Raw genomic sequence first — 26,519 nt, 5'->3', positions numbered from 1 at the left:
AATTGTGTGTATTGAGCCGTACTGTATTGTACCCATTCTGCATCTGGTAATAAAATGTTCAATCAATCATTCCAATAATACACAGTTGGATGTGTTAGTTGGTTGGATGCACTTCCGAGCTGTTTCCACATGAGGCAACTTCTCTCAATCATTCCAATAATACACAGTTGGATGTGTTAGTTAGTTGGATGTGTTAGTTGGTTGGATGCACTTCCGAGCTGCTTCCACATGGAGGCAAATTGTCTTTTTTGTAGTTGTGGGAACTACTTTTTCTGGCGGATGGTTTTTTCAATAAATCTTCGATTAATGTGTGTTTATTGTATAGCAATAAGGTTGGATGAATGTGGCAGTTGTATAAAAGCTTTACACCACTTGCAGTCGTGATTTGTGAACAATAAACCATGCCTAGGGGGGTCTAACGACCACCCCTAGGCATGGTTTATTGTTCACAAACCACTCCTGCGCGTGGTGTAAAGCTTTTATACAACTGCCAGATTCATCCAGGGTGCAGGGTGCTGCATGGCTCTACATGGTACTACATGGCACTACATGGCACTACAGGGTATTACATGGTACTACATGGTACTACAGGGCACTACGGGGTACTACATGGCACTACAGGGTACTACAGGGTATTACATGGCACTACGGGGTACTACATGGCACTACAGGGTACTACATGTCTGCTCTTTTGCAGCACCACAAACATGGGAACTCTCTAACTCTTCCCCCCTCCCCCCCCTCTACAAGTGATGTATTACACTCTACACACACCCCACAAGTGATGTATTACACTCTACACACACCCCACAAGTGATGTATTACACTCCACAAGTGATGTGTTACACTCCATACACTCCACAAGTGATGTATTACACTCCATACACACTCCACAAGTGATGTATTACACTCCATACACACCCCACAAGTGATGTATTACACTCCATACACACTCCACAAGTGATGTATTACACTCCATACACACTCCACAAGTGATGTATTACACTCCATACACTCCACAAGTGATGTATTACACTCCATACACACTCCACAAGTGATGTATTACACTCCATACACACCCCACAAGTGATGTATTACACTCCATACACACTCCACAAGTGATATATTACACTCCATACACACTCCACAAGTGATGTATTACACTCCATACACACTCCACAAGTGATGTATTACACTCCATACACACTCCACAAGTGATGTATTACACTCCATACACACTCCACAAGTGATGTATTACACTCCATACACACTCCACAAGTGATGTATTACACTCCATACACACTCCACAAGTGATGTATTACACTCCATACACACTCCACAAGTGATGTATTACACTCCATACACACTCCACAAGTGATGTATTACACTCCATACACACTCCACAAGTGATGTATTACACTCCATACACACTCCACAAGTGATGTATTACACTCCATACACACTCCACAAGTGATGTATTACACTCCATACACACTCCACAAGTGATGTATTACACTCCATACACACTCCACAAGTGATGTATTACACTCCACAAGTGATGTATTACACTCCATACACACAGCAGAAGTGATGTATTAGCCTACAGCAAAGAATTTTACAGTAGCAATGTGACCGACAGTTTCTAGGCGCCAGAAGCGTGGTGGACGCACCGAACGGTTGGAATTATTTTTACATTAACCATTCCATCCCTAGTGTGTGTGTGTGTGTATACAGTATAACATACCTCCTCTTTAGATCCCAAGCTCAGAACAGCCAATGGGCTGCTAGGAATGCTTCCTGTCGCAGGCTGCAGCTCAGGGGCGGAGCCAGACTGAGAGGAGTGGCAGGGCGACACCTCCAGCACTTGATTGGTGGTGGACAGGTACTGTTTGACCTGCTGACGCTGGGCTTGCTGAATGTGATACCTAGTAGGGTTCTCCAAGTGAGTCTGAACCTGGGAGAGAAACATAGACACGTTTCAGTCACTAGATGTCACTAGGGCACCACCAAAACAATGTGGTGTTTACAAACGCTGGACCACCGAACGTAGTTCAGATCAAACTGTGTAGACATTGCAGATCAAATATCATATCACATTTTTTATTATTTTTTTCACATTTTGAAATGTATTGGAAGAAAATATATCTAGTATTGTAGTATATATGTAATATATAAGTATTATTTATTTGTAATCCAGAAAAGTGTGATCATTGTCAATGGGTCTGAATACTTTTGGTACGCAAACACACATTTTTTAAGAAACTGACCGTTTAGAAGATCCTCCTGGACTGTTCGTCAAAATTACCACCAGGCGAGGAGTTGATTAGTACTCTTTCACAATTTATAGATGGATTTTATTTTTGTAATATTTATTGAAGTAAAGTAGGGAAAATGTTCTTTATTTTCTTTTAAGGATCAGATAAAAACTCAAATTAAAAACAGCACAATCTGTGACAAAGGAAAAAATTAAATAACAAGCGTGTGTGTGTGTGTGTGTGTGTGTGTGTGTGTGTGTGTGTGTGTGTGTGTGTGTGTGTGTGTGTGTGTGTGTGTGTGCATGTGTGTGCATGTGTGTGTGCATGTGTCTCTCCTACCTTCAGCACCTCCACAGGAACCTGTGTGGGAGGTCTGGAGGAGGAGGAGACAGAGATGGGAGAGGAGTCTGGGGCCGGGCGGTGGAGCTGGACAGAGGAGGCCTGGATCTGCGCCTCCCTCCTCTCCTGCTCCCTGGCCTGCTGGCGCATGAGTTCCTGGCGCATCAGCACCCTGCCAGGAGGACCTTCAGGTTTAGTGTTGAGTAGCATCACAGCTCTGACAGTGCTTTGCTACAAGACAATGCTTGCTTGGTGTCACTCATCATAACTCATGAATATCGAATGAATCATTTATTTCAAACAATAAAAGTAATCAATAAATAACAATGTAAAAAGAAAAGAAAAATAAATACAAAGATAATTTGCTGTGAAAAAAAAGAAAATAATAAACAAAACAGTCTCTTGCAAGGTGCTCATCAGGTCCTACCTCCTTTATACCTTGTACTTTGTTTTTTGTATGTTTTTATGCTTTGTCTCGTAGCATGTTATGCTTCACTGCCTGCCTGCCTGTTTCGTTTTTATGTTTTGTGTGGAGACTGCGGATGAAAACTAGCATCCTTGCTAAATCCGGTGTATTTACACTGTGTTTATTTGTAGTGTCCATTAATATGCTGTGTCCTGTCTAAATAAACAAATAATAATAATAAATAAATACCCCTTATTGCAATAAAACCCTTAACAACACATATTATGATACAAAACTATATTGGTTATCGTTATTGTATATAAATACCAATTTCGATTGGACTTTAAATAGATCCCTTGATCTGTGATCGGATCGGCCAAAACTGCTTCCAGTGATCTGTGATCAGCCCCAAAAATGTCTGATTGGAGCGTCCCTACTCAGGATATTACTGTAGTACTGTAGTACAAATAATGTACAAAACGAGAAACTATTTACTTCCTGGCAACATTCAAAAAGTGTTCTTGGATAGAGAAGGGGGTTATGATTTAAGAGGGAAATTCTATCTAAAACAGCTGTGTGTTCGCACTACTCTTAACATAAAAGCATGTGTATTTTGTTTGTTTGTGGGGTGACTCTCTGGAATAGATTGGATGATTAATCCAACTGAGTAAAAACATCATACAGTTTAAAATTAAATACAAAAGAGTGATTCTTCTCTAAAGGTAAAGAGGGGGGAAGTTGTAACTCTCATTAATACAACAGTGATTCTTCTCTCAAAGTACAGTGAAGAGGGAGGTTGTAACTCTCATTTTAATGGAGGGTTGCAATTAATTACTTGTCTTGTATTCTTTTAACAGTACTCAGGATATTACTTTAGTAACCAGACAGTACAAATGTATTACTGTAATAGCCAGACAATACTCAGTTATTACTGTAGTAACCTGACAGCACTCAGTTATTACTGTAGTACCCAGACAGTACTCAGTTATTACTGTAATATCCAGACAGTATTCAGAATATTACTGGAGTAACCAGACAATACTCAGTTATTACTGTAGTAACCAGACAGTACTCAGTTATTACTGTAGTACCCAGACAGTACTCAGTTATTACTGTAGTACCCAGACAGTACTCAGTTATTACTGTAGTAACCACTAACCAGACAGTACTCAGTTATTACTGTAGTAACCAGAGTACCAGACAGTACTCAGTTATTACTGTAGTACCCAGACAGTACTCAGTTATTACTGTAGTAACCTGACAGTACTCAGTTATTACTATACTACCCAGACAGTACTCAGTTATTACTGTAGTAACCAGACAGTACTCAGTTATTACTGTAGTAACCTGACAGTACTCAGTTATTACTATATTACCCAGACAGTACTCAGTTATTATTACTATATTACCCAGACAGTACTCAGTTATTATTACTATAGTACCCAGACAGTACTCCGTTATTACTGTAGTAACCTGACAGTACTCAGTTATTACTATACTACCCAGACAGTACTCAGTTATTACTGTAGTAACCAGACAGTACTCAGTTATTACTGTAGTAACCTGACAGTACTCAGTTATTACTATATTACCCAGACAGTACTCAGTTATTATTACTATAGTACCCAGACAGTACTCAGTTATTACTGTAGTACCCAGACAGTACTCAGTTATTACTGTAGTAACCAGACAGTACTCAGTTATTACTATAGTAACCACCAGACAGTACTCAGTTATTACTGCAATAACCACCAGACAGTACTCAGTTATTACTGCAATAACCACCAGACAGTACTCAGTTATTACTGCAATAACCACCAGACAGTACTCAGTTATTACTGTAGTACCCAGATCGTACTCAGTTATTACTGCAATAACCACCAGACAGTACTCAGTTATTACTGTAGTACCCAGATCGTACTGTAGTAAAATAAGGTCCTTGATCTAGACTGGTATGTTATTAACCCTACATGGTCTCACCTGGAAGACATGGTCGATGATAGAGAGGACACAGGAGAGGACACTTCTACTGGCGAGCTGGAAGAGACAGAGAGACATAAACTATAACATGTCATGTTATTACATCAATATATATATAATATTAAGATATATGATATATTATATCATATTAAGATATTATTATATGATATCAAGATATATTATATTAAGATATATAATATTACATTAAGATATATTATATTAAGATATAATATATTATATTATATTAAGATGATGTTACATTAATATGTATTACATTAGACCTTGCCTATAGTGATGATCTATAATCTATAAATCTACTGGTATATTTTACTGGTCTATAAATCTACTGGTATGTTTTACTGGTCTATAAATCTACTGGTATGTTTTACTGACCGCTCCTACCAAGTGTCATGGAGAGGGACCCTGTCGGCCACCCGCCCCCTGCGGACGGGTGTCCCCCAGGGCTCGGTTTTAGGACCCCTTCTCTTCTCCCTCTACACTAAATCACTGGGTAACATTATCATGTCTCATGGCTTCTCCTACCACTGTTATGCCGACGATACTCAACTCTTCCTCTCCTTCCCTCCCTCAGATATCCACGTCTCTGAGCGGATCTCGGCCTGTCTGTCCGACATCTCCGCCTGGATGACGACCAACCACCTCAAACTGAACCTAAGCAAAACAGAATTGCTCCACCTGCCGGCCAAATCCTCCCCCCTGACCGACCTTTCCATCACAGTCGAGAATGCAGCTGTGACCGCGTCCCTGACCGCCAAGAACCTTGGTGTTGTCCTCGACGACCAGTTGAACTTCTCTGCTCACATCGCAGCGACAACCAGAACCTGCCGATTCCTCCTGAGCAACGTCAGAAGGATCCGCCCCTTCCTGACAAAAGAAGCCACCCAACTCCTCGTCCAATCAACAGTCATCTCCCGCCTCGACTACTGCAACGCAATGCTCGCTGGCCTCCCGGCCACTGCCACTAAGCCCCTTCAACTCATTCAGAACGCAGCGGCCCGCCTGATCTCAAACCTACCGAAGTCGGCCCATGTCACCCCACTTCTTAGGGACCTGCACTGGCTCCCCATTGCTGCACGAATCCGCTTCAAGGCCCTCGACCTAGCATACCGTGCGGCAAAGGGAACTGCTCCCGCCTACCTCCGGTCAATGGTCTCTAACTACACACCCTCAAGACCCCTACGCTCTGCATCTTCTGGCCGCCTCAGACCTACTCCTATCCAAGCTCCGGGAGGGTCATCAAAGAGAAGTCGCCTATTCTCAATCCTTGCCCCACAATGGTGGAATGAACTACCCACCCCAGTTAGGACAGCCGAAACACGTCCAATCTTTCGCCGTCGACTAAAGACGCACTTCTTCAACCATTATCTGAATTAAAAAAAAGAAAAAAAAAATTATCTAACCCTAACTAACCATACTGTCATGCACTTGTCCTAATAAACTAACCTACACTGTAGCACTCAACACTTTGATGAACATTGTTACTCAGCTGATAGAGTTGTGCCCTTCCTGATGGCTTGTCGTACAGAACTTGTAAGTCGCTTTGGATAAAAGCGTCAGCTAAATGACTAAATGTAAATGTAAATGTAAATGATCTATACAATTACTGGTATGTTTTACTGATCTATAAATCTACTGGTATGTTTTACTGGTCTATAAATCTACCGGTATGTTTTACTGGTCTATACATTTACTGGTATCTACTACTACAGTATATACTACTATAAACATCTGGTATGTTTATAGAATTAGGTGAGAGGAGAGAGGATAAACCAACAGCAGGGAAAGTGGTTACAGAGACAGACAATTATGAGAGAAAGTGAAAGAATGTGTGTGTGTGTGTGTGTGTGCGTGTGTGTGTGCGTGTGTGTGTGTGCGTGTCAGGGTTTCCGTTAGAATTTTTTTTTGCAGGTCCGAGTGTCCGGTAGATTTCAATCTACCGGACAAATGGGATAAATTCCGGTCAGAGTTTATATTGAGCTTAAAAACAATTGATAGGCCTATATAAAGAATGACATCATCAAGGCATTTATAATATTTTAACTTAAAACTATGCTACTTTTGCGTATATACAGTCATTAATATATTCCAAATAAAATAAGTCCCTCGAGACTGCGTGCTGCTGCCGACTTGAGGTGTCGGTGGGCAGTCTGCCCGACCTTAATAAACAGCAGTCTGTTATAATCACATTTTTATGAGCTAACGAATTCCGTTATATTGGACATTTGTATTAATTATATCAAGCGAAGAACTGAGAAATTTGGCAGAGAGACGGCAACATTATCGTGGGTTTGCGTGATGTATATCTCCACCTCCCAACGACTTGGTGCTGGTCATAATGTCCGGTGAAAACAACTCCCTCCAAGCACAACTTGACCACCCGAACCGTACCAAAACAGGCCAAAATTAAATAGCCCATGCGACGAACGATTCATTACATTCGTTTCATCGTTGCTCCACCAAGCAGCCGGTCCAACAATATCAGCGCGAGCCGGCCAGCCGCCTGCAGTTAGTTTGCAAGAAGCATCCAGCTGCAGACCCGCAGAGCAGCTTTCCAGGTCTGGGGACCGCACTGTGCCAGCAAAGCTGGTGGGTTCTGTGGGTCTGCAGCTGCATGCCTTCCGCAAATCCAGCAGCAAGCTCTCACTGACACAGCGTCGTCATTACCAGACCGGCTGCTTGGCGAAGCAACGACAACAAACGCAATGATTGTTTCGTTCATCGCATAGGCCACCCAACTCCAGCCCATCCAAATACAATTCAAATAATCAAACTGTGCCCAGAGGGAACTATTTTCACCGGACACTATGACCGGAGAGATTAAATTTGTCGGACTTCAACAGATTTTGCCGGCCAAATACCGGTAATTACCGGCTAACGGAAACGCTGGTGCGTGTGTGTGTGTGTGTGTGTGTGTGTGTGTGTGTGTGTGTGTGTGTGTGTGTGTGTGTGTGTGTGTGTACCTGACGCTGATTGGCTGGCTCTTCAGCTGGTAGTAGGAATCAGACTCTGTTGGCAGTAGACTGTCCATATCAATGTCAGCTACTATACCTGATTCTGGTAGAAACTGCTCCACACTGAGAGAGAGAGAGAGAGAGAGAGAGAGAGAGAGAGAGAGAGAGAGAGAGAGAGAGAGAGAGAGGGGGGTGTTACTGAAAATATAAAATAAAACATGATAGCTACTACTACAGTAAACCATGATATATATTGAAATTCTTTATTCGGAATAACCCCTTGAGATGTAGCATCTCGTTTTCGAGGGGCTCCTAACACAATATAATGTATGTACATTTTCAGAAGGTAGAGAATGGTAGAGAATACCCACACTAAGATAATTTTTTCTTACGATATGATCAATGTGACACTTGAATGATAGTTCAGAGTCAAGCCAAACACCCAAGTATTTTGTGTGTTCGACTCTTTGCAGAGGTGTACCATCTAAACTATGAATAGCACATAAACGAGATTTGGCTTTTGATTTGATGCACTGGCGAGTACCAAAGATCATTGTATATGATTTGCTTTTGTTTGATTATCTTTTTCCCCCTCCTTCTTTTTCCGATTTTTCTCCCATCCCACTGTTAGTCGTTATGCCAATTCCCAACCCCCTTCCTGGTTGTTGCGCACTTTCCCCTACTGTTGGTCCGAGAGGCCGGAGACTGTCACATGCTTTCCTCCGACGCATGTGCAGCCAGCCGGCAGCCAGCCTGGCCGCGCAGATTCTCACTGGGAGAGTGTAACGTGTGGGAGGCCGCACTACCTCTCACCAGATCCTACCTTCGCTGAGCAGGCGCCCCGACCGAACTGTAGGGGTCGCTGTCCACAACGCCCAGGACCCACCCACGGCTCCCCTCCCCCTAACTCAGCCAAACGAGTTAGTATAGCGATCAGCCCAAGCCAAGGCAATGCTGACTCTCCAGGAGTCGAGACCGCAGCCTCTTGCATTGGTGACGAGCACAATCTCCGCTACGCCACCTGACCGCCCATGATTTGCTTTTGTTAAGGAGTAATTTGTTAGCAGCTAGCCAATGTTGCAAGGAATTAAAATCAGATTGCAGAGCTAATTCAATATGTGATAGGGGGGATTTGGAGGTGTAAATTACTGTGTCATCAACATAGAGCTGAATACAACATTCAGAAATAATTGAAGGGAGGTCGTTTATAAAAATAGAAAAAAGAAGTGGACCAAGAGTTGAGCCCTGCGGCACACCTCTTTGTTGAACTAATAAATCAATCAATAATCTACTAACTAATATATACTACTAGTAAACCATGATATACTATTACAGTAAACCATGATATACTACTACACTACAGTAAACCATGATAGATACTACAGTAAACCATGATAGATACTACTACAGTAAAACATGATAGCTACTATTACAGTAAAACATGATGGATACTACTACAGTAAACCATGGTGGATACTACTCCAGTAAACCATGGTGGATACTACTACAGTAAACCATGATGGATACTACTACAGTAAACCATGGTGGATACTACTACAGTAAACCATGGTAGATACTACTACAGTAAACCATGATGGATACTACTACAGTAAACCATGATGGATACTACTACAGTAAACCATGATGGATACTACTACAGTAAACCATGATGGATACTACTCCAGTAAACCATGGTAGATACTACTACAGTAAACCATGATGGATACTACTACAGTAAACCATGATGGATACTACTACAGTAAACCATGGTGGATACTACTACAGTAAACCATGATGGATACTACTACAGTAAACCATGATGGATACTACTACAGTAAACCATGATGGATACTACTACAGTAAACCATGATGGATACTACTACAGTAAACCATGGTGGATACTACTACAGTAAACCATGGTAGATACTACTACAGTAAACCACGATGGATATTACTACAGTAAAACATGATAGCTACTACTACAGTAAACCATGATGGATACTACTACAGTAAACCATGATGGATACTACTACAGTAAACCATGACGGATACTACTACAGTAAACCATGGTAGATACTACTACAGTAAAACATGATAGCTACTACTACAGTAAACCATGGTAGATACTACTACAGTAAACCATGATAGATACTACTACAGTAAACCATGATGGATACTACTACAGTAAACCATGATGGATACTACTACAGTAAACCATGATGGATATTACTACAGTAAACCATGATGGATACTACTACAGTAAAACATGATAGCTACTACTACAGTAAACCATGATGGATACTACTACAGTAAAACATGATAGCTACTACTACAGTAAACCATGGTAGATACTACTACAGTAAACCATGATAGATACTACTACAGTAAACCACGATGGATACTACTACAGTAAACCATGATGGATACTACTACAGTAAACCATGATGGATATTACTACAGTAAACCATGATGGATACTACTACAGTAAACCATGATGGATACTACTACAGTAAACCATGATGGATACTACTACAGTAAACCATGATGGATACTACTACAGTAAACCATGATGGATACTACTACAGTAAACCATGATATATACTACTACAGTAAACCATGACGGATACTACTACAGTAAACGTTAGGTTATGACTATAACCAAGTTCTGTTAATTAGGGGTGACGCTCGGCATCACTCATGCACTCCCTCGCGTACGTGCACGCGCACTGAATAAATTCCACAAATGTACCTTTAATACCAGTATTCGTCTGACCACACCCCTCGTTAGCTTACCTTCATAAGCAGGTGTGTGGTCACCTGCTCTCCTCCTTCCCAAGCTTTCACCACAAGGTGAGGTCAAGGGCTGCAGCGGCGTCGGATGCCGAGCGTCACCCCTAATTAACAGAACTTGGTTATAGTCATAACCTAACGTTCTGTATCATTAGGGGATCCGCTCGGCATCACTCATGCACATAGGGAGGCCGAGCGGAGCCACCGGCCGACAAATACACCCCGCTGAAGGCCCCCCACAACCATCAGAACAGGGAGGGCCGAGCCCCCCCGACCCCCCCTAATGGAGGGCACCCCCCCTATTAGAGGTTTCCCGGGAGGGCGACGGACCCGACCGTGCGAAGAGGCACTCAAGCAACTCAACGCACAGGGTGAGCAGACCGTGGCTTGACCCCACGACTACACACACGCACAACCCGCATGCCACCCGGGAACGAACGGAGGGAACAACCTTAGTGACCCCGCCCCCCACATCGCCAGCGTATTCGGACAAAGGCCCCTCAGCCGAGCGGGCCCTGTCCCCCCAATAGTACACCGCCTGGCACACTGACCCTGCAGAACAGGCAGTCAGCATGGCCGTAAGCACAAAAAAGGATAACCAACGGAAGCAGGCAGCGCACCGGGGAAAAGACCAGGCAACAGGCTGTTAACCCGAGCCTGGAGACTGCGGACGAGACAGGCGCCAGAGGGGACAGCTGAACACAGCCGCCCCGGCGGAAGGGGCGCATGCTGGCGTTGTTGCATGACCAAGCCTCCATTTAAAAACCCCCACCCAGAGGGGTGGAGGCAGAGAAGGCTGACACGATTGGCAGGCGTCATGAACGTGCAGGGGCACCCTCAACCGGTTAACCCGGGAGTTGACACTGCCCCAACACACCAGAGAACCAACCACCCAGTCGTTACCCTATGCGGTGGTTGGTCCCATAACCCCCCAGGAAAAAACTCCAAAACACACCTGCCGCAGTAACCGTGTTCCAGTTTCCAACAGGGTTATCCCGGGCCTACGGGGTAAACGAAAACATTACTTCGGACCGGGCCCGGTGATACGGGGAGCACAGGGTCCCCCGAGGAGGTCAAAGACCACTCCAACAGGCCCCTCTTTGCCACGCGTAAGAGAAGAGCGCAAGAATGGAAAACCAGCCCCAACACCCCGTACTTGGTATTCCCAGGAGGTCACCCAACCAAGTACTAACCAAGACCAACCTGCGTGGCGGCCGAGAGCCGACGAGATCGGGCGTGTACAGGTTGGCACGGCCGTAAGCCATTACGACAGCGTAGAATACAATGTACCCAACAAGGGTTCCATAGCGCTTAACCCTGCGACACCCGGACCGACCTAGCATTTTTTCCCCTGAAAAAAGCCCAAGTCCCTCAGGGTACCAGAACAGCAGATCTGCATCCCCGGCGGACAACGGGTTTAACTGATCCGGACCAGCGTGACCAGAACCAGTCCCGTGCCCTAACCACGGCGACCTGCCAACTCCAGGAGAAGGGGCAGATATGCGTGTTGATCTTAAACATAAAAAGAAGGCGCCACTCAGACGTTTCGGTGCGAACCGCGCCCGGCGGCCCACCCCCAGGGCGTGAGACCCTTCCACAATGTTCAGATCCATTCCGTTATCATCCCCTGATATGAACGAGAACCCGTCGACAACCACACAGGTCGTCGGAAAAGGAAAACCCCCATCCCAATTGCTTTATAAAAACGCTGTTTTAACCCCAAGCAACCAAGGCGCGCCAGTCAGTTACCTAATGTCCAACAGAACATCCTGAGCTAGCACTATGTGTGCGTTGGGCATATCCACATCAATAATAGGCTATTTAGACCATCTTATTGAATCCCCAAGACGCCCAGGGGAACGACAAGAGGGGCGGGATGCAACCAACTCCATGAATGAATGAATGAAAACTTTAACCAACAGATTGCAGAAAGGGTACAACACAGTAGGGGTGGACGGTATGGTCTAAAATGTATATCACGGTATAATTTGAAGCATAGACGGTAACGGTATATATCACGGTATCATCGTTTTTGATAATTTTTTTTTTTATTTTATATAATTTTTTTTTTATAAAATATATATATTATATAATTAGACTTGTACTTGTATTATCTGCGAGACATCGCCACCACGCAACAAGCTCCACTGTCTGTGTGTACTCTAGTAGCCTCCAGCTACGGCCAGGATTCTCCGGAGCTGCACCTGGACCTATACTCGAGTAGCCTCGAGCAGAGCTACGGCCAGGATTCTCCGGCGCTGCACCTGGACCCTATTGTATTGGTATAACGTTAGCAAGCCCTCAGCTCGAATACGCATCGAATCAGTGTTATAAGACATTGATATCAGGAGCTATCTGTAGCTACTGCATATATAACGTTAATACAACGCCTCAGTGAATTATTTAGTTCAATGGGACATTTAGTTTTGAACGGTGAACTAACTTGCGTTAACGTGAGCTAACAGGTAGCATACACGTCTCTAGTACTAGACTTTGTGGAGCGTTTGTTGATGTCAGGAGCTATCGGTAGCTGGCCGACTAGATACCGTTCGGTTAGACAATGCCCCATCATGTATTAAACTAAAAGTGAATAGTTGACTGGGTCATTTTGTAACGGTAGCTAAGCTAACGTTAGCTCAGGGAGACGCTCCCGTGTCCCGTCCCACTAGACTACTAGACCCGTGTTTACATGCGTGCGGTAGGGGCTGGCACGCCCACTGCGCGAAGCCTCCTAAATAACTTTTTCCAGTTCGCACATATCTATTATCTATGACTAATTCTATCTATTTTTAGGGGCAAATGCGAGTGAAATAGTCGCGCTGTGGTTACATGACGTCATTGCTATTTTAGAGCTGCACTACCGGTTACACGGTATAGTCAAAATCCATACCGTAGAGCAAATTCATACCGTTTATACCGTATACCGTTTATACCGTCCACCCCTACAACACAGTACGGCTCAATACACACAATTGTTAAGGGGAGGCAAACCTGAGAAAGACGTTAGTCTTGTTTCCATCAGGGACCCCCATTTCCAATTCATATAGACACATCCAACTCTTTATAATAATAAAGAAGAAGCATCACCCGTATGAACCCAACTGCACAGCTGGGAGTAAAAAAACGTTTACATGTTTTTACATCCAGTCACTCCTTTTGTCAAAGAGTAAAGACCGGACCTTCCCAGAAACCTTCCCACATGAGTCGTAGTCATGAAAAAGACATGCCAACTGTGAGTCACGTGACCAACTGACTCAAGTTTACACATAAATCGAGCGTAGCAGACCCATAAGCCCTACGCTCTAACTCGACACCTTAACACTCTGTAACTCATGGAAGGCGTCGCCATAGCAACATCGCTATGACGGGGGAAACCCTGCACACGGCTCCTGTTTGTAATAGACGTCCTAACGGCTCGGCCCTGACTGGCTCAGCAGAATGAGATAAAATCTCCTAAACCAATCAAGTGGGAAGGAGGGGTTTATTCGACACCCCCTCACAAAAAACCCTTCTTTCCCTACACACAAAAACAACTGTAGCATTTTGAAACCTCCGGTAGAAATGCTAATGTATAGCGTAAGCTAATACAATGCCCGCTACCCACAAAATGTGAACAGGATTTACAACAAAACAAGTCGCATGCGTGTGAATCCTACACCCGTTGACTATGTCGTACATAGCAAAAACGCTGACCGAGAGTAACGGCTAGGCCGTGGAACGTGTGTGTACGAGTATTACTGCAACTAACACAACAGCATTGTGGGACACATATACTTTGTTTAAGCAACAGAATACCACCAGTTTCTACCTGCATGTGGAGCGTCAGGCTAATAGAACCTCCTACGACTGAGTGTATGTTGCAGACCTTGCTTAATCTCGTAACACAACACGACTCATCTCACAACGTAAAAGTGCAGATTCATATTTACGCAACCCCACCATATGATTTGTTGAAGAAACACACAGTTTGTTTGGCCAAAAACATAGTCCCCCTTATATCGGGGAACTTTTTATTGTATATTTTGGCACAAAAACACAATCATAAAGGGGCCGGGGAGGGTGTAAAGGAGAGGGGACACAGAGGGAAAAAGTCACTCTCAGCGGCGTCTGCCACCTCGCGCCGCTCGAGTCTTGCCACCCCGAGGAGCCCCGGAGGGACGGTAGGTAACTGTCTGCTGGTCTCGACGTTCCCTACCGTCTCCTCCGGTCGTGGATGGGCCGGCGGTAGCAGAAGCGCCATCTCTTCTCCTGGCCTTCTTGGAGGGGCCAGCAGTGGCGGTAGAGGCAGTGGTAGGGACGACGGAGGCAGCTCGACGTCGTGGAAGCCTTCTGACTCCACCAGCAAGGAATCCTCCGGCTCCAAAACAACCGCCCGTTCACCAACGGACGATTCCCTGGAACCAGAGTCGAGATCAGGCCATCGCCGGAGCGACGGCACCGACTCCTCGGCTCTTCGGAGAGGCAAACTATCCACCGGCTGTCTCCTGGGCTGGGTCGGCAACCACGAAAGTGGCAGCAGCCCAGCACCAAAACGCACGACGGAGGCGGGAATGGAGAACCGCTGGTGAAGAGTAGGTCTAGCAGGTCTACTCTCCGAAGAATACATTATGACTTAGATTTTTCTATCGAATATTTATGAGAGAAGAAAAAAACTAAGCACAATGTAAACTCGTCACAACTCTTTTCAACTTTAACAACACGTCAAGTGGGGTACTACCGAGGCACTTCCTTGTGGTGAAAGCGAGAAGGAGGAGAGCAGGTGACCACACACCTGCTTATGAAGGTAAGCTAACGAGGGGTGTGGTCAGACGAATACTGGTATTAAAGGTACATTTGTGGAATTTATTCAGTGCGCGTGCACGTACGCGAGGGAGTGCATGAGTGATGCCGAGCGGATCCCCTAATGATACAGAACCATGGTAGATACTACTACAGTAAAACATGATAGCTACTACTACAGTAAACCATGGTAGATACTACTACAGTAAACCATGATAGATACTACTACAGTAAACCATGATGGATACTACTACAGTAAACCATGATGGATACTACTACAGTAAACCATGATGGATATTACTACAGTAAACCATGATGGATACTACTACAGTAAAACATGATAGCTACTACTACAGTAAACCATGATGGATACTACTACAGTAAAACATGATAGTAGCTACTACTACAGTAAACCATGGTAGATACTACTACAGTAAACCATGATAGATACTACTACAGTAAACCATGATGGATACTACTACAGTAAACCATGATGGATACTACTACAGTAAACCATGATGGATACTACTACAGTAAACCATGATGGATACTACTACAGTAAACCATGATGGATACTACTACAGTAAACCATGATATATACTACTACAGTAAACCATGATGGATACTACTACAGTAAACCATGATGGATACTACTACAGTAAACCATGGTAGATACTAGTACTACAATAAAAGAAATGATAGCTACTACTACAGTAAACCATGATATATACTACTACAGTAAACCATGATGGATACTACTACAGTAAACCATGATGGATACTACTACAGTAAACCATGATGGATACTACTACAGTAAACCATGATGGATACTACTACAGTAAACCATGGTAGATACTAGTACTACAATAAAAGAAATGATAGCTACTACTACAGTAAACCAAGATATATAGCCTACTACTACAGTAAACCATGATGGATACTACTACTACAGTACAACATGATAGATAAACCATGATAGATACTACTACAGTAAATTATGATATACTACTACTACTACTACTACTACTACTAGCACTAACAGTAAAGCATGCTAGCTAGTAGCACTACACTCACAGTAACCCATGCTAGCTACTAGCTAATAACACTGACAGTAAACCATGCTAGCTAGTAGCACTACAGTAAACCATGCTAACTACTAGCTAGTAGCACTACAGTAAACCATGCTAACTACTAGCTAATAGCACTAACAGTAAACCATGCTAGCTAGTGGCTAGTAGCACTGACAGTAAACCATGCTAGCTAGTGGCTAGTAGCACTACAGTAAACTAGCTTATTTATAACCTGCTGACAGAACAGCCAGTTACGAAAATAAATGTTCTCTTTTATCTCTCTAATATTATCCAACAACAGATAATATCTAATGACATGCGAATGGACCTCAATAACATGATGATGAACCATGACATGCTGCATGGACACACATCTGCATTATGATTTATGCAACTGTGGTTCTTGGAGAGCAAGTGGATGTCAGAAAATTAGACATACTAGAGCTAGAGAGAGAGAGAGGGGCATATATAAAACTAGGCTAAAATATATTCTGCAGAAGACAATGTTTACAAACACCTGTTGACTGTTCCTCCACATTTGATAGATAGATAGATAGATAGATAGATAGATAGATAGATAGATAGATAGATAGATAGATAGATAGATAGATAGATAGATAGATAGATAGATAGATAGATAGAGACAGTTAGATAGATAGATGCAGGCCTTGATTGATTGATTGATTGATTGAAAAGTTTATTAACAGATTGCAGAATGGGTACAGTACAGTACATCTCAATACATACAATTGTTAAGGGGATGCAGACCAGAGAAAGACTTTCGTCTTGTTTCCACCAGGGTCCCCCATTTTCAATTCATCATAACATATATGACATACATGACATACAGATAGCCTAACGTTAAAGAATAGAGACAAATACACAGACAGGGACAGAGAAAGAGACCCCCACTCATATCTGAGAATGTTAACATTGATAGAGCACACTATTAGTCCACCAGACACTGACACACACACACACACACACACACTCACAAAACCACTCACCTAATAAATAAACACCAAAACTATGATATGACGAGCGGAGACGTCACCCCGGTATGTCGCCATGGTGTTTCATAAACATCGATCCTCGGTCATTATTAACATTATTATTATTGTTGACATCGAACCGAAGAAGGTGGAATAACATCCATGTTCTGTCACTACTAGGAGGCCATTTTACTCCTCCTCTCTACCTCCTCCTCTTCTCTCACAGAATAATAATAAACATCTCGTCACTCCTCACAAAGCTTTACTTTCCCTTTAAAACAGACCCGTTAAGCAGGACCACCGAGCTGACAAACCAACGAGCTGACACACCGAACACAGAGGGGGGGGAGAGAGAGAGAGGGAGAGAGAGAGAGAGAGAGAGAGAGAGAGAGAGAGAGAGAGAGAGAGAGAGAGAGAGAGAGAGAGAGAGAGAGAGAGAGAGAGAGAGAGAGAGAGAGAGAGAGAGAGAGAGAGAGAGAGAGAGAGAGAGAGAGAGAGAGAGAGAGAGAGAGAGAGAGAGAGGGAGAGAGAGAGAGAGAGAGAAAGAGAGAGAGAGAGATGAGAGAGAGAGAGAGAGAGAGAGAGAGAGAGAGAGAGAGAGAATGAATATTGGCTGAGAAATAAAGCCAGTAAGTGTTGTTTCTACTACAGCCGCCAGGGGGAACCCTTGCCTGTGATTCATCCAAACTCACTTTGATGTTTGATTATCAAAGAGGCCAACAGTCAAATCAATATTAAGCAACGGCTGTACGTTTGCCTGATAGTACATCTATGATATAGCTGTTACTGAATTGTGATGAGGCAACTTACTGGGTATTTGTTTCATTTTTGTGTTACAAACATCAATCTGCATCATAAATAATAAAGTTATTCTCTCATCTGCATCATCTGGGTAGTGCGTTAATGTAGGCCTACAGTCTATAGACATTGTGTATGATCTATATTTTATTGTAATTTATATTACCCTGCCTGTACCTGTACCCCCCCTCCCCCTCCCCATGGCACTATGATACCTGAATTTCCCCCAAGGGATTAAAAAAGAACATCTAATCTTATCATACATGAAGCAACATTATAGTGTACTATATTATACTATAGTGTGTACTATTATCTGTCAGATAGGAGCTTTTCTGTGCGTCAGGGCAATTTTCAGTCATCATCTGCTTCCATCCCCTGTGGTGTACCTCAAAGTTCCATCCTGGCGCCCCTCCTCTTCGCTCCGTATCTGCTCCCCTTAGGGTGGTAAATGGCTGCTTTTTTATATAGCGCTTTTATCCAAAGCGCTTTACAATTTGTTACTCTGAATTTACCCATTCACTCACACATTCACACCGACGGCGGAAACAACCATGCAAGGTGCCAAGTCCAACCTGCTGATCGGGAGCAATTAGGGGTTAAGTGTCTTGCTCAAGGACACATCCAGTTTAATCACTTGCCAGACGACTGCTCTACCTCCACTGCAGTACCTCTACTGTCGTCTATTATCAAGAACCATCCATTTTTATGCAGATGACCTACAATTATACCTGCATTTAAAGCGTGATGAACCCAACACTCTAAAACCCCTGTTAGACTGTCTCAGTGACATAAAAGCTTGAACTTTAAAAAATTTTATGACAAAAAAAAACGAGGTCATTATGTTCGGACCAAGCGGGCCTGGCACCTCACCTCCAGACATGGGCCCCCTTGACTCATGTGTCAAACCAATAGTTATCAACCTGGGGGTGAAAATATACAATGAATTTAAAATGGACAAACAGATTAACTCTGTGGTTAGGTCCAGCTTCTTCCAGCTGAAGCAACTCTCCAAAGTCAAGCCCCTTCTCTCTTTTAAGGACTTTGAGAGAGTTATGCATGCCTTTGTGACAACACGGCTGGATTACTGTAACACGCTTTACGTTGGCATTGGCCAGGCCTCGCTGGTCCAAAGCGCTGCTGCTCGGCTGTTGACAGGGACACGCAAACGGGAGCACATCACTCCTGTCCTCGCCTCCCTTCATTGGCTGCCTCTGCAGTTTAGGATCCATTTTAAGATTCTGTTGTTTGCATATAAATAAATGGTCTGGCCCCACCCTACCTCACCGAGATCCTGCACCCCTACACCCCATTATGGTCTCTGAGGTCTGCTGACCAGTCCCTCCTTGTTGTCCCCAAATCCAGGCTAAAGAACAGGGGGGGACCGTGCGTTTGCGGTTACAGCCCCCAAACTCTGGAACGAGTTGCCCCCCCACATTAGGCTGGCCCCAACACTCCCAATGTTTAAATCCCATTTTAAAACACATCTGTTCTCCCTAGCATTTAAAAAAATTTACAGTCTGCTGCCGTAATCTGTTTGTAGTTCTGTGTGCATTGTATTGTGTTTAGTCTATGTGTTTTTTTTACTATATTATTGATTGATTGTGAAGCACTTTGGTCAACATTATTGTTTTTAAACGTGCTGTATAAATAAAGTTGGATTGGATTAGTGTTGTGAAGGATCAGATTAAACCGAATATATATATTTATTTATGGATATATATTTAATGGTATTTGTATATCGTTTGATATCCCCTGTATATTCCTTGTACAATATGCACTGAATATCCCTTTAGTCTACTAAACAGCCCATAATAGTTTCATTCTACCATTGGACGAGAACCTGGCGCCAGCAGCCATACCCCTAGGTTCAAGTTCAATCGTGCCGCCCAACATGTCGTGGCAAGCCCGGTTCCGCGTAGGAATACGTCTGGCGAAATACGAATGGTACTATTTGTTCACAGCGCATATATATATGGCGCAAGTAAAGTAGAACTTTTTTTAGTCCATTAGTTCTTTACCCTCCAACCGAGTAACAGACGCGAAGCCTCACCCACGACGCACGTGTGGTGCAGTAAGGCCTACTTGGCCTCAGAATAGGCATTGAGATATCGTGTGGATTAATAGTTGAATTGTCATAGTTTGGCACTATACCGTCGAGTTGGACGTATTCTATTAAGCTAATAATAGTCTATTTATGTATGGTGCATCGTTCGGTTAGAGTTATAAAGTTATCAGTACCCCCATCGTTCCTGACGTTATCTGGAGTCTTAACCAGGCTGGGCAGACCACTAGTGGTGCTTGCATCCGAGGAGCTCCGGGCCAGGGCGACTGGACCTGTACATTGGATTACTCTACCCGGACGACGGCGAGCCTTCCACGGCTTGGATTATGCTTTGGGTGCTTTGATTATTCCATGGATAACGGCCAACACTGCGGAGTGTTGGAACTACCCCCCGGAGAGGAGTCCAGGTGAGACGGCGCTCTACACCAGTGAGGTCGCCTCACGTCTCTCCGTTGTGGACCGGCAGCTACCGTCCACCAGAGGGTCCAGCTGTATTCATCTGCGGACCGAGGTTCTGTGGGCACCGTGTTCAAGACTTTGAATTCTCCCAAGAAATCGTCGGCCAGATGGGATACCGCCAGCGGCTTCTCTAACCCCCCCCTCCTACTGTCTTACAACCAGCGGGACCCCCCCCCCCCCCTTTAGTGTATCCAGCTATAATCATTTAAGTACCATCGCTATAGTTCCCTAGAGAACCGGGTTGTATACTTACTCCCTGCGTAACCAGAGATTGGACATTCAATGTTGATTTACCTACGAATACTCATTTGCCATACAAGTGCATTTCAAATCATAAGTGTAAACAAGTGAACGTTGTATATACCTTTTGCTATATTAAATATTCGATTTGTACATTTGTGTGGACTTCGTTTCATCAGGTGGGAAAGTGTTCATCATATCTATATCATGTACTGGATGGCCAGAAGTTAAAGTACAAGAGGTAGTGGTTTAATAATACCATACTTATCAATACAGTCAGGGAATTGTACCCCTCAGTTACAATTGGTCCTTCAAGCCGGAGGGTAACTAGTGTAATATTAATATAGTGTTATTAATATTAAAATGGCCTATGATGAACACTCCACGAAACGGTCCTCCTAACGTAGAACGCCCGCGGCGCCGACGACAGACACCTCAGTACTTAGAGGATTACGCTGTCAGTCAACTACCTAGCCTTCGACAAACGGTAAACGCGGTAAAAGTAGAAAGTAAAATTATGTCTGACCTTAACGACCAGGTTTCCCCGACCACAGAGGCCCCAGTAGGTTCTAATGTAACTGACCAAGCTCACGGTGGGGACCAGGAGGGAGCTGACATGCCTTTACCCCCCGCCAATACCGAAGAAGTAGTCCCCGACCAGCCCCGGGAGGAAGACAACCCTACAGAGAGAGAACTCTGCACGGAAGAAGAGGAGGAGAGCGCCGAGGAAATAGAGCTCCAGGACTCCCCAACGAGTACACCCAGGAGCGGCTCACACAGGAGCGGCTCACCTCCACAACCGCCTTCCCCCAGCGAAGCGGAGAGGATGCTACAACAGGCGTTCCTCGTCAGCCTGACAGCCTCTACCGAACGTGATCGACTTCAGGGCGAACGCGATCGACTCCAAGCGCAACAACGGAGCGAAGAAGAGCGCATACGCCTGGAGATGAGACGCCTCCAGACGGAAGAGAATATGGCAAGAGACCGGGCCGACGCCCAGCGCGCCGCTGCCGGTGCCCAAAGAGAAGCAGATCTCACCAAGCGCGAAGTCGAGCGCGACAAGTTACAAGCGCAGCTAATGGAGCAGCTGATCCGCAAGGCAACACCCTCTCCCTCCGCCAGGGGTTCAAGGAACTCGTCGAGACAACAGTCAAGGGCAGCGTCTCCTAACCGAGCAAGCGACCCTGAACTTGACCAACAGACCAAGCCTATACCCCCCGCAGACCCCCTTCCCAGACCGGTCCAAGCGAGACCCAGCTACAAGGAAGGAGCGGCATACACTGCGGAGAAGCTAAATCAACGACTACAGGATCTGGAAGACCTGATAGAGGAAGAAGAGGGAGAGGAGGAGAACCAAGCCCGACGACAGCACAGTACTCCACCGGACCAGGAGGTCCAGTACAGCCCAGGCTATACCCCCGCGGCGCTGCGCTACAGACCCCCGACTCTATTCACGGGTGAGCACGACGCACGACCAGCCCCGAGGAATAGCACCTGGACCAGCGGGCCATGGTACCCTGTCGGTACCAGCCCACAGAGAGGCGCAAGAGGGGACTCGCCTAGGAGGTCTCTCCCCCAACGCTCGCCGATGTATCAGCCATCCACGGCGTCATACATTGCCACGCCGTCGTTTCCAGACTTCACCTATGAGAATCGAGCACAGTACACGGAGCTCCGGATGTGCTTAGAGACAATGATGGTGGATGTCGCTGATGAACGCCACAAGTATGCAATATTACTGAAGCACCTGAAAGTACCGCGAGCGCACAATATAGCGCTAGCCTATGCCACCTCTACGACCCCATACACAGCGGCCCTAGCCGCGCTGGACCAGAGATATGGACGCATATGGGATTACGTAATCCAAGAGATAAGGCATATTGATCGCCTACCCCCAGCAACAGACAATCGCTCATTAGACGACCTGTCAATCAAAGTGCAGTCCCTGGTAGGGATGCTGGGAGCGCAACGGGAAAAGGGCATGCATGAGCTATACGCCAACTCTAACGTCGAGAGGATTTTGGAGAAGCTGCCACCCGCAAGACAAGAGCGTTTTAGGCGGCAGAGGGACTACCGGGATCCTAACGGCCCCGAACCATCCCTCCTTGATCTAGCCGACTTCCTGGCGAGAGAAGTCAGCAGCTTACGACTGGATACGTTCGGGCGGAGCACGCCAAGCTCCAGAGAGGGACCCAGGAGAATAAATGATGGAAGAAGATCGGTGACTGTCATGCACCAATCAGAGTCAGTACCGAGCAGTAAGAGCCACAGTACCCCCTCGAGAAAAGAGAAGTGGAAGATGGTTTGCCCCTACTGTGAGAAAGAACACTGGCTGTCACAATGTGACCTGTTCACAAAGATGAATGCAGAAGAAGTGAGTCAATGGATAAAGTCCAACAGGCGCTGTTACCGATGTGCGCGACCACACATGGCAGCCGAATGCCGCCTAAAGAAAAGGTGCAGTCGGTGCGACGGAGCCCATCTGGATATACTACACGACAGTAACAGAAGACGGCCTTCACCTGCACCATCGAGCGGCACCAAGGCAAGTGTCATGTACATTGACCCCGCCAGCAGCAGCGGCGCCCAAGTGCTCTTAAAGGTAGTCCGTCTGACATTGAGCTACCAAGATAAAGTCATGGACACTTACGCCGTCCTTGATGACGGGTCAGAGAAGACCCTTCTGCTCGCGTCCGCTGCGGCCCAGCTGGGACTGCGGGGGAGCGAGAACGAAATGACGATTCGGACAATAAGAAGAGATTTAAAGACGATAAAGGGCGAGCATGTCTCCTTCACTATCGCAGCAAACGGGCAGCCAGAGCGACGGTATAAGATTACAAATGCTTTCACCAGCCAAGAAATAGGACTATCGCAGTACACCTACCCTATCGCCAAGTTGATGGATAAATATGTGCACCTGCGACAACTACCTATCCCGCTCATAGACGGCGCTACCCCGACCCTGCTGATAGGCTCCGACCATGCAGAACTCAGTCCCGATTGACCGGGTCCATACAGGACCCCGAGGCTGTCCTGCAGCAGTCGAGACCCGCCTAGGGTGGACACTACAAGGCCCCCTCGCTAAATCTCTCAACCGAACAGCAGCCACTAGCTGCCTCCACTCCAGAACGACAGAAGAAGACACCACTCTCCTGCAGCATGTCGAGAGGCTATGGACACTAGAGACAATGCCCTTTAAGAACGAAAAGAAAGATATTCGTTCTAAAGAAGACATTTACGCCATCAACCTACTCAAGCAAGGGACAAAGAGAGTCACAGTCGGCGGAGTGATGAGATACGCAACTCCACTCCTGAGGCGAGAGGGAATGCCCACCTTTCACGCAAAGAAAGACGCCACGGAGCGCTATCTATTGAACACGGAGCGGCGCCTAGCCAAAGACCCCGCTCAAGAGGGTGTGTACCGCGCTGAGATTGAGAAGCTAATCACAGCGGGACACGTGACAACGATTGACATTAAAGAGGCCGATCAGACGACCAAATCATGGTACGTGCCGCATCACAAGGTCCATCACAACGGCAAGGATCGCATTGTGTTTAACTGCAGCTACCAGATCGGATCCCAAAATCTGAATAAAGAGCTCTTGCCCGGCCCCACACTCGGCCCCTCCCTACTAGGCGTGCTACTGCGCTTCCGCCAGGACAAGGTGGCTATCAGCGGGGATATCAAAGGGATGTTCCTGCAGGTGAGACTAGTGGAGGAGGACAAGCCCCTGCTGCGGTTCCTATGGAGAGAGAGGATCGGAGATGAGAACCCAGCCATCTACCAGTGGGAAGTACTCCCCTTCGGAACCACATGCAGCCCGTGCTGTGCTACATTTGCACTACAGAAACACGTCGTAGAGGACCCAACAGCAGATGAAGAGGTCCGACACAGTGTGAAGAACAGTTTCTACGTGGACAACTGTTTACAAAGCGTTTCGACTCAAGAAGAAGCCGAGGCTCTCCTAATCAAGCTACGCGCCTCCCTGATCAAAGGCGGCTTTGATCTCAGGCAGTGGGCCAGCAGTGACCCGCACGTATTGCGCAGCCTCTCCCCCGCGGACAAGGCTGCCAGCAGCGAGACCTGGATGGCGACCATCCCAGGAGAAGCCCAAGAAATGACACTAGGACTAGTCTGGCGCTTCAAAACAGACTCGCTCCACTATAGACACAAACCCCTGACTCCAGAGCAGGGAAGGTCGACGGCGACACCGACCACCAGACGGAGTGTGTACAGAACACTCGCCAGACAATATGACCCGTTGGGATGTATTCTACCTTACACCACCAGGGCAAAGATGATTGTACGAGCACTATGGGACAAGGACCAGGGCTGGGACGACCCAATACCCGCACACCTTGCCTCAACATGGAGAGAGTGGGATACGGAACTCCGCTCACTCCCAGGCGTCAATATACGCCGCAGCTACTTCCCATCCACAGTGAGGCCAGAGACATGCAAGATTGATCTACACGTCTTCAGCGACGCCTCCGAAGTAGCCTATGGATCGGTGGCCTACTTGCGTGCCCAAGAGAAGGGAGGAAAGATACACACTGCTTTCATCCTGGCTCGCTCAAGAATAGCCCCACGAAAGCAACAATCTATCCCGCGTCTAGAGCTCTGCGCAGCCCTAGCAGGAGCGCATCTAGCCACGTTAATCCAACGTGAACTCACCATTCCGGTGCACAGAACAATCTTGTGGTCAGATTCCACGACAGTACTCACATGGATCAAGTCTGATTCATGCAGATACAAAGTCTTCGTGGGAGTCAGAGTCACCGAGATTCAAGAGTTAACAGAAGCAGCGAGCTGGCGGTATGTGGACACCAAACACAACCCAGCTGACGTCATCACCCGGGGAATGTCTCTGGATGACCTCACCCGTCGCAACATCTACAGTGACGGACCAGAATTCCTCAAGCTCCCGGAAGAAGAGTGGCCTACGCCCACCCCACGGGAAGCAAGTAACGAGGAGGCTGAGAACAAGAAACCTATGTTCTGTGGACTGAGCACAGTCGCCTCCACAGACCCCAACATAGATGACTGCATTACCCTAGAGAGTGCGCAGCAAAAGACATTCCTGTGGCACCACCCAGAGATTCAGTCCACCACTGACATTTCAGCAGCTGACTACGAAGAAGCAGAACTTCTTCTACTACAACGAGCCCAGAGAGACTCGTTCCCCGATGAGCTAGACTGCCTACAGGGAGGAAAGCCCGTCCCATCAGACAGCAGACTGCTCCACCTGGCACCCGAGAGTGACGCCCATGATCTCATCAGAGTGGGTGGTCGCCTGCGGAGAGCCCCCGATCTACCGGATGACATTAAGTACCCGATCGTCTTGAACAGCCGACACAAGGTCACAGAGCTGATCAT

At 45.9% G+C, this 26,519-nt stretch overlaps 1 protein-coding gene across 1 annotated transcript in view; it reads right to left on the bottom strand.

Annotated features, from left to right (window-relative positions):
- Positions 1-26,519, bottom strand: part of tfe3a (transcription factor binding to IGHM enhancer 3a) — a 94,471-nt gene that overhangs the window by 35,955 nt on the left and 31,997 nt on the right. Inside the window, exons 2-5 of the mRNA XM_084332909.1 lie at positions 7,962-8,075; positions 4,981-5,037; positions 2,595-2,766; positions 1,745-1,954 (exon numbers count right to left, since the gene is read on the bottom strand). Coding sequence (XP_084189035.1) covers positions 1,745-1,954; positions 2,595-2,766; positions 4,981-5,037; positions 7,962-8,075 — 553 coding nt within the window. The remainder of the gene's footprint in view (positions 1-1,744; positions 1,955-2,594; positions 2,767-4,980; positions 5,038-7,961; positions 8,076-26,519) is intronic.

This window comes from Notolepis coatsorum (assembly GCF_963971535.1).
Source record: "Notolepis coatsorum genome assembly, chromosome: 17".
Classification (NCBI taxonomy): Eukaryota; Metazoa; Chordata; class Actinopteri; order Aulopiformes; family Paralepididae; genus Notolepis; species Notolepis coatsorum.
Note: the sequence above shows the minus strand (reverse complement) of the source record. Positions and strands in the feature narration are given on the sequence as shown.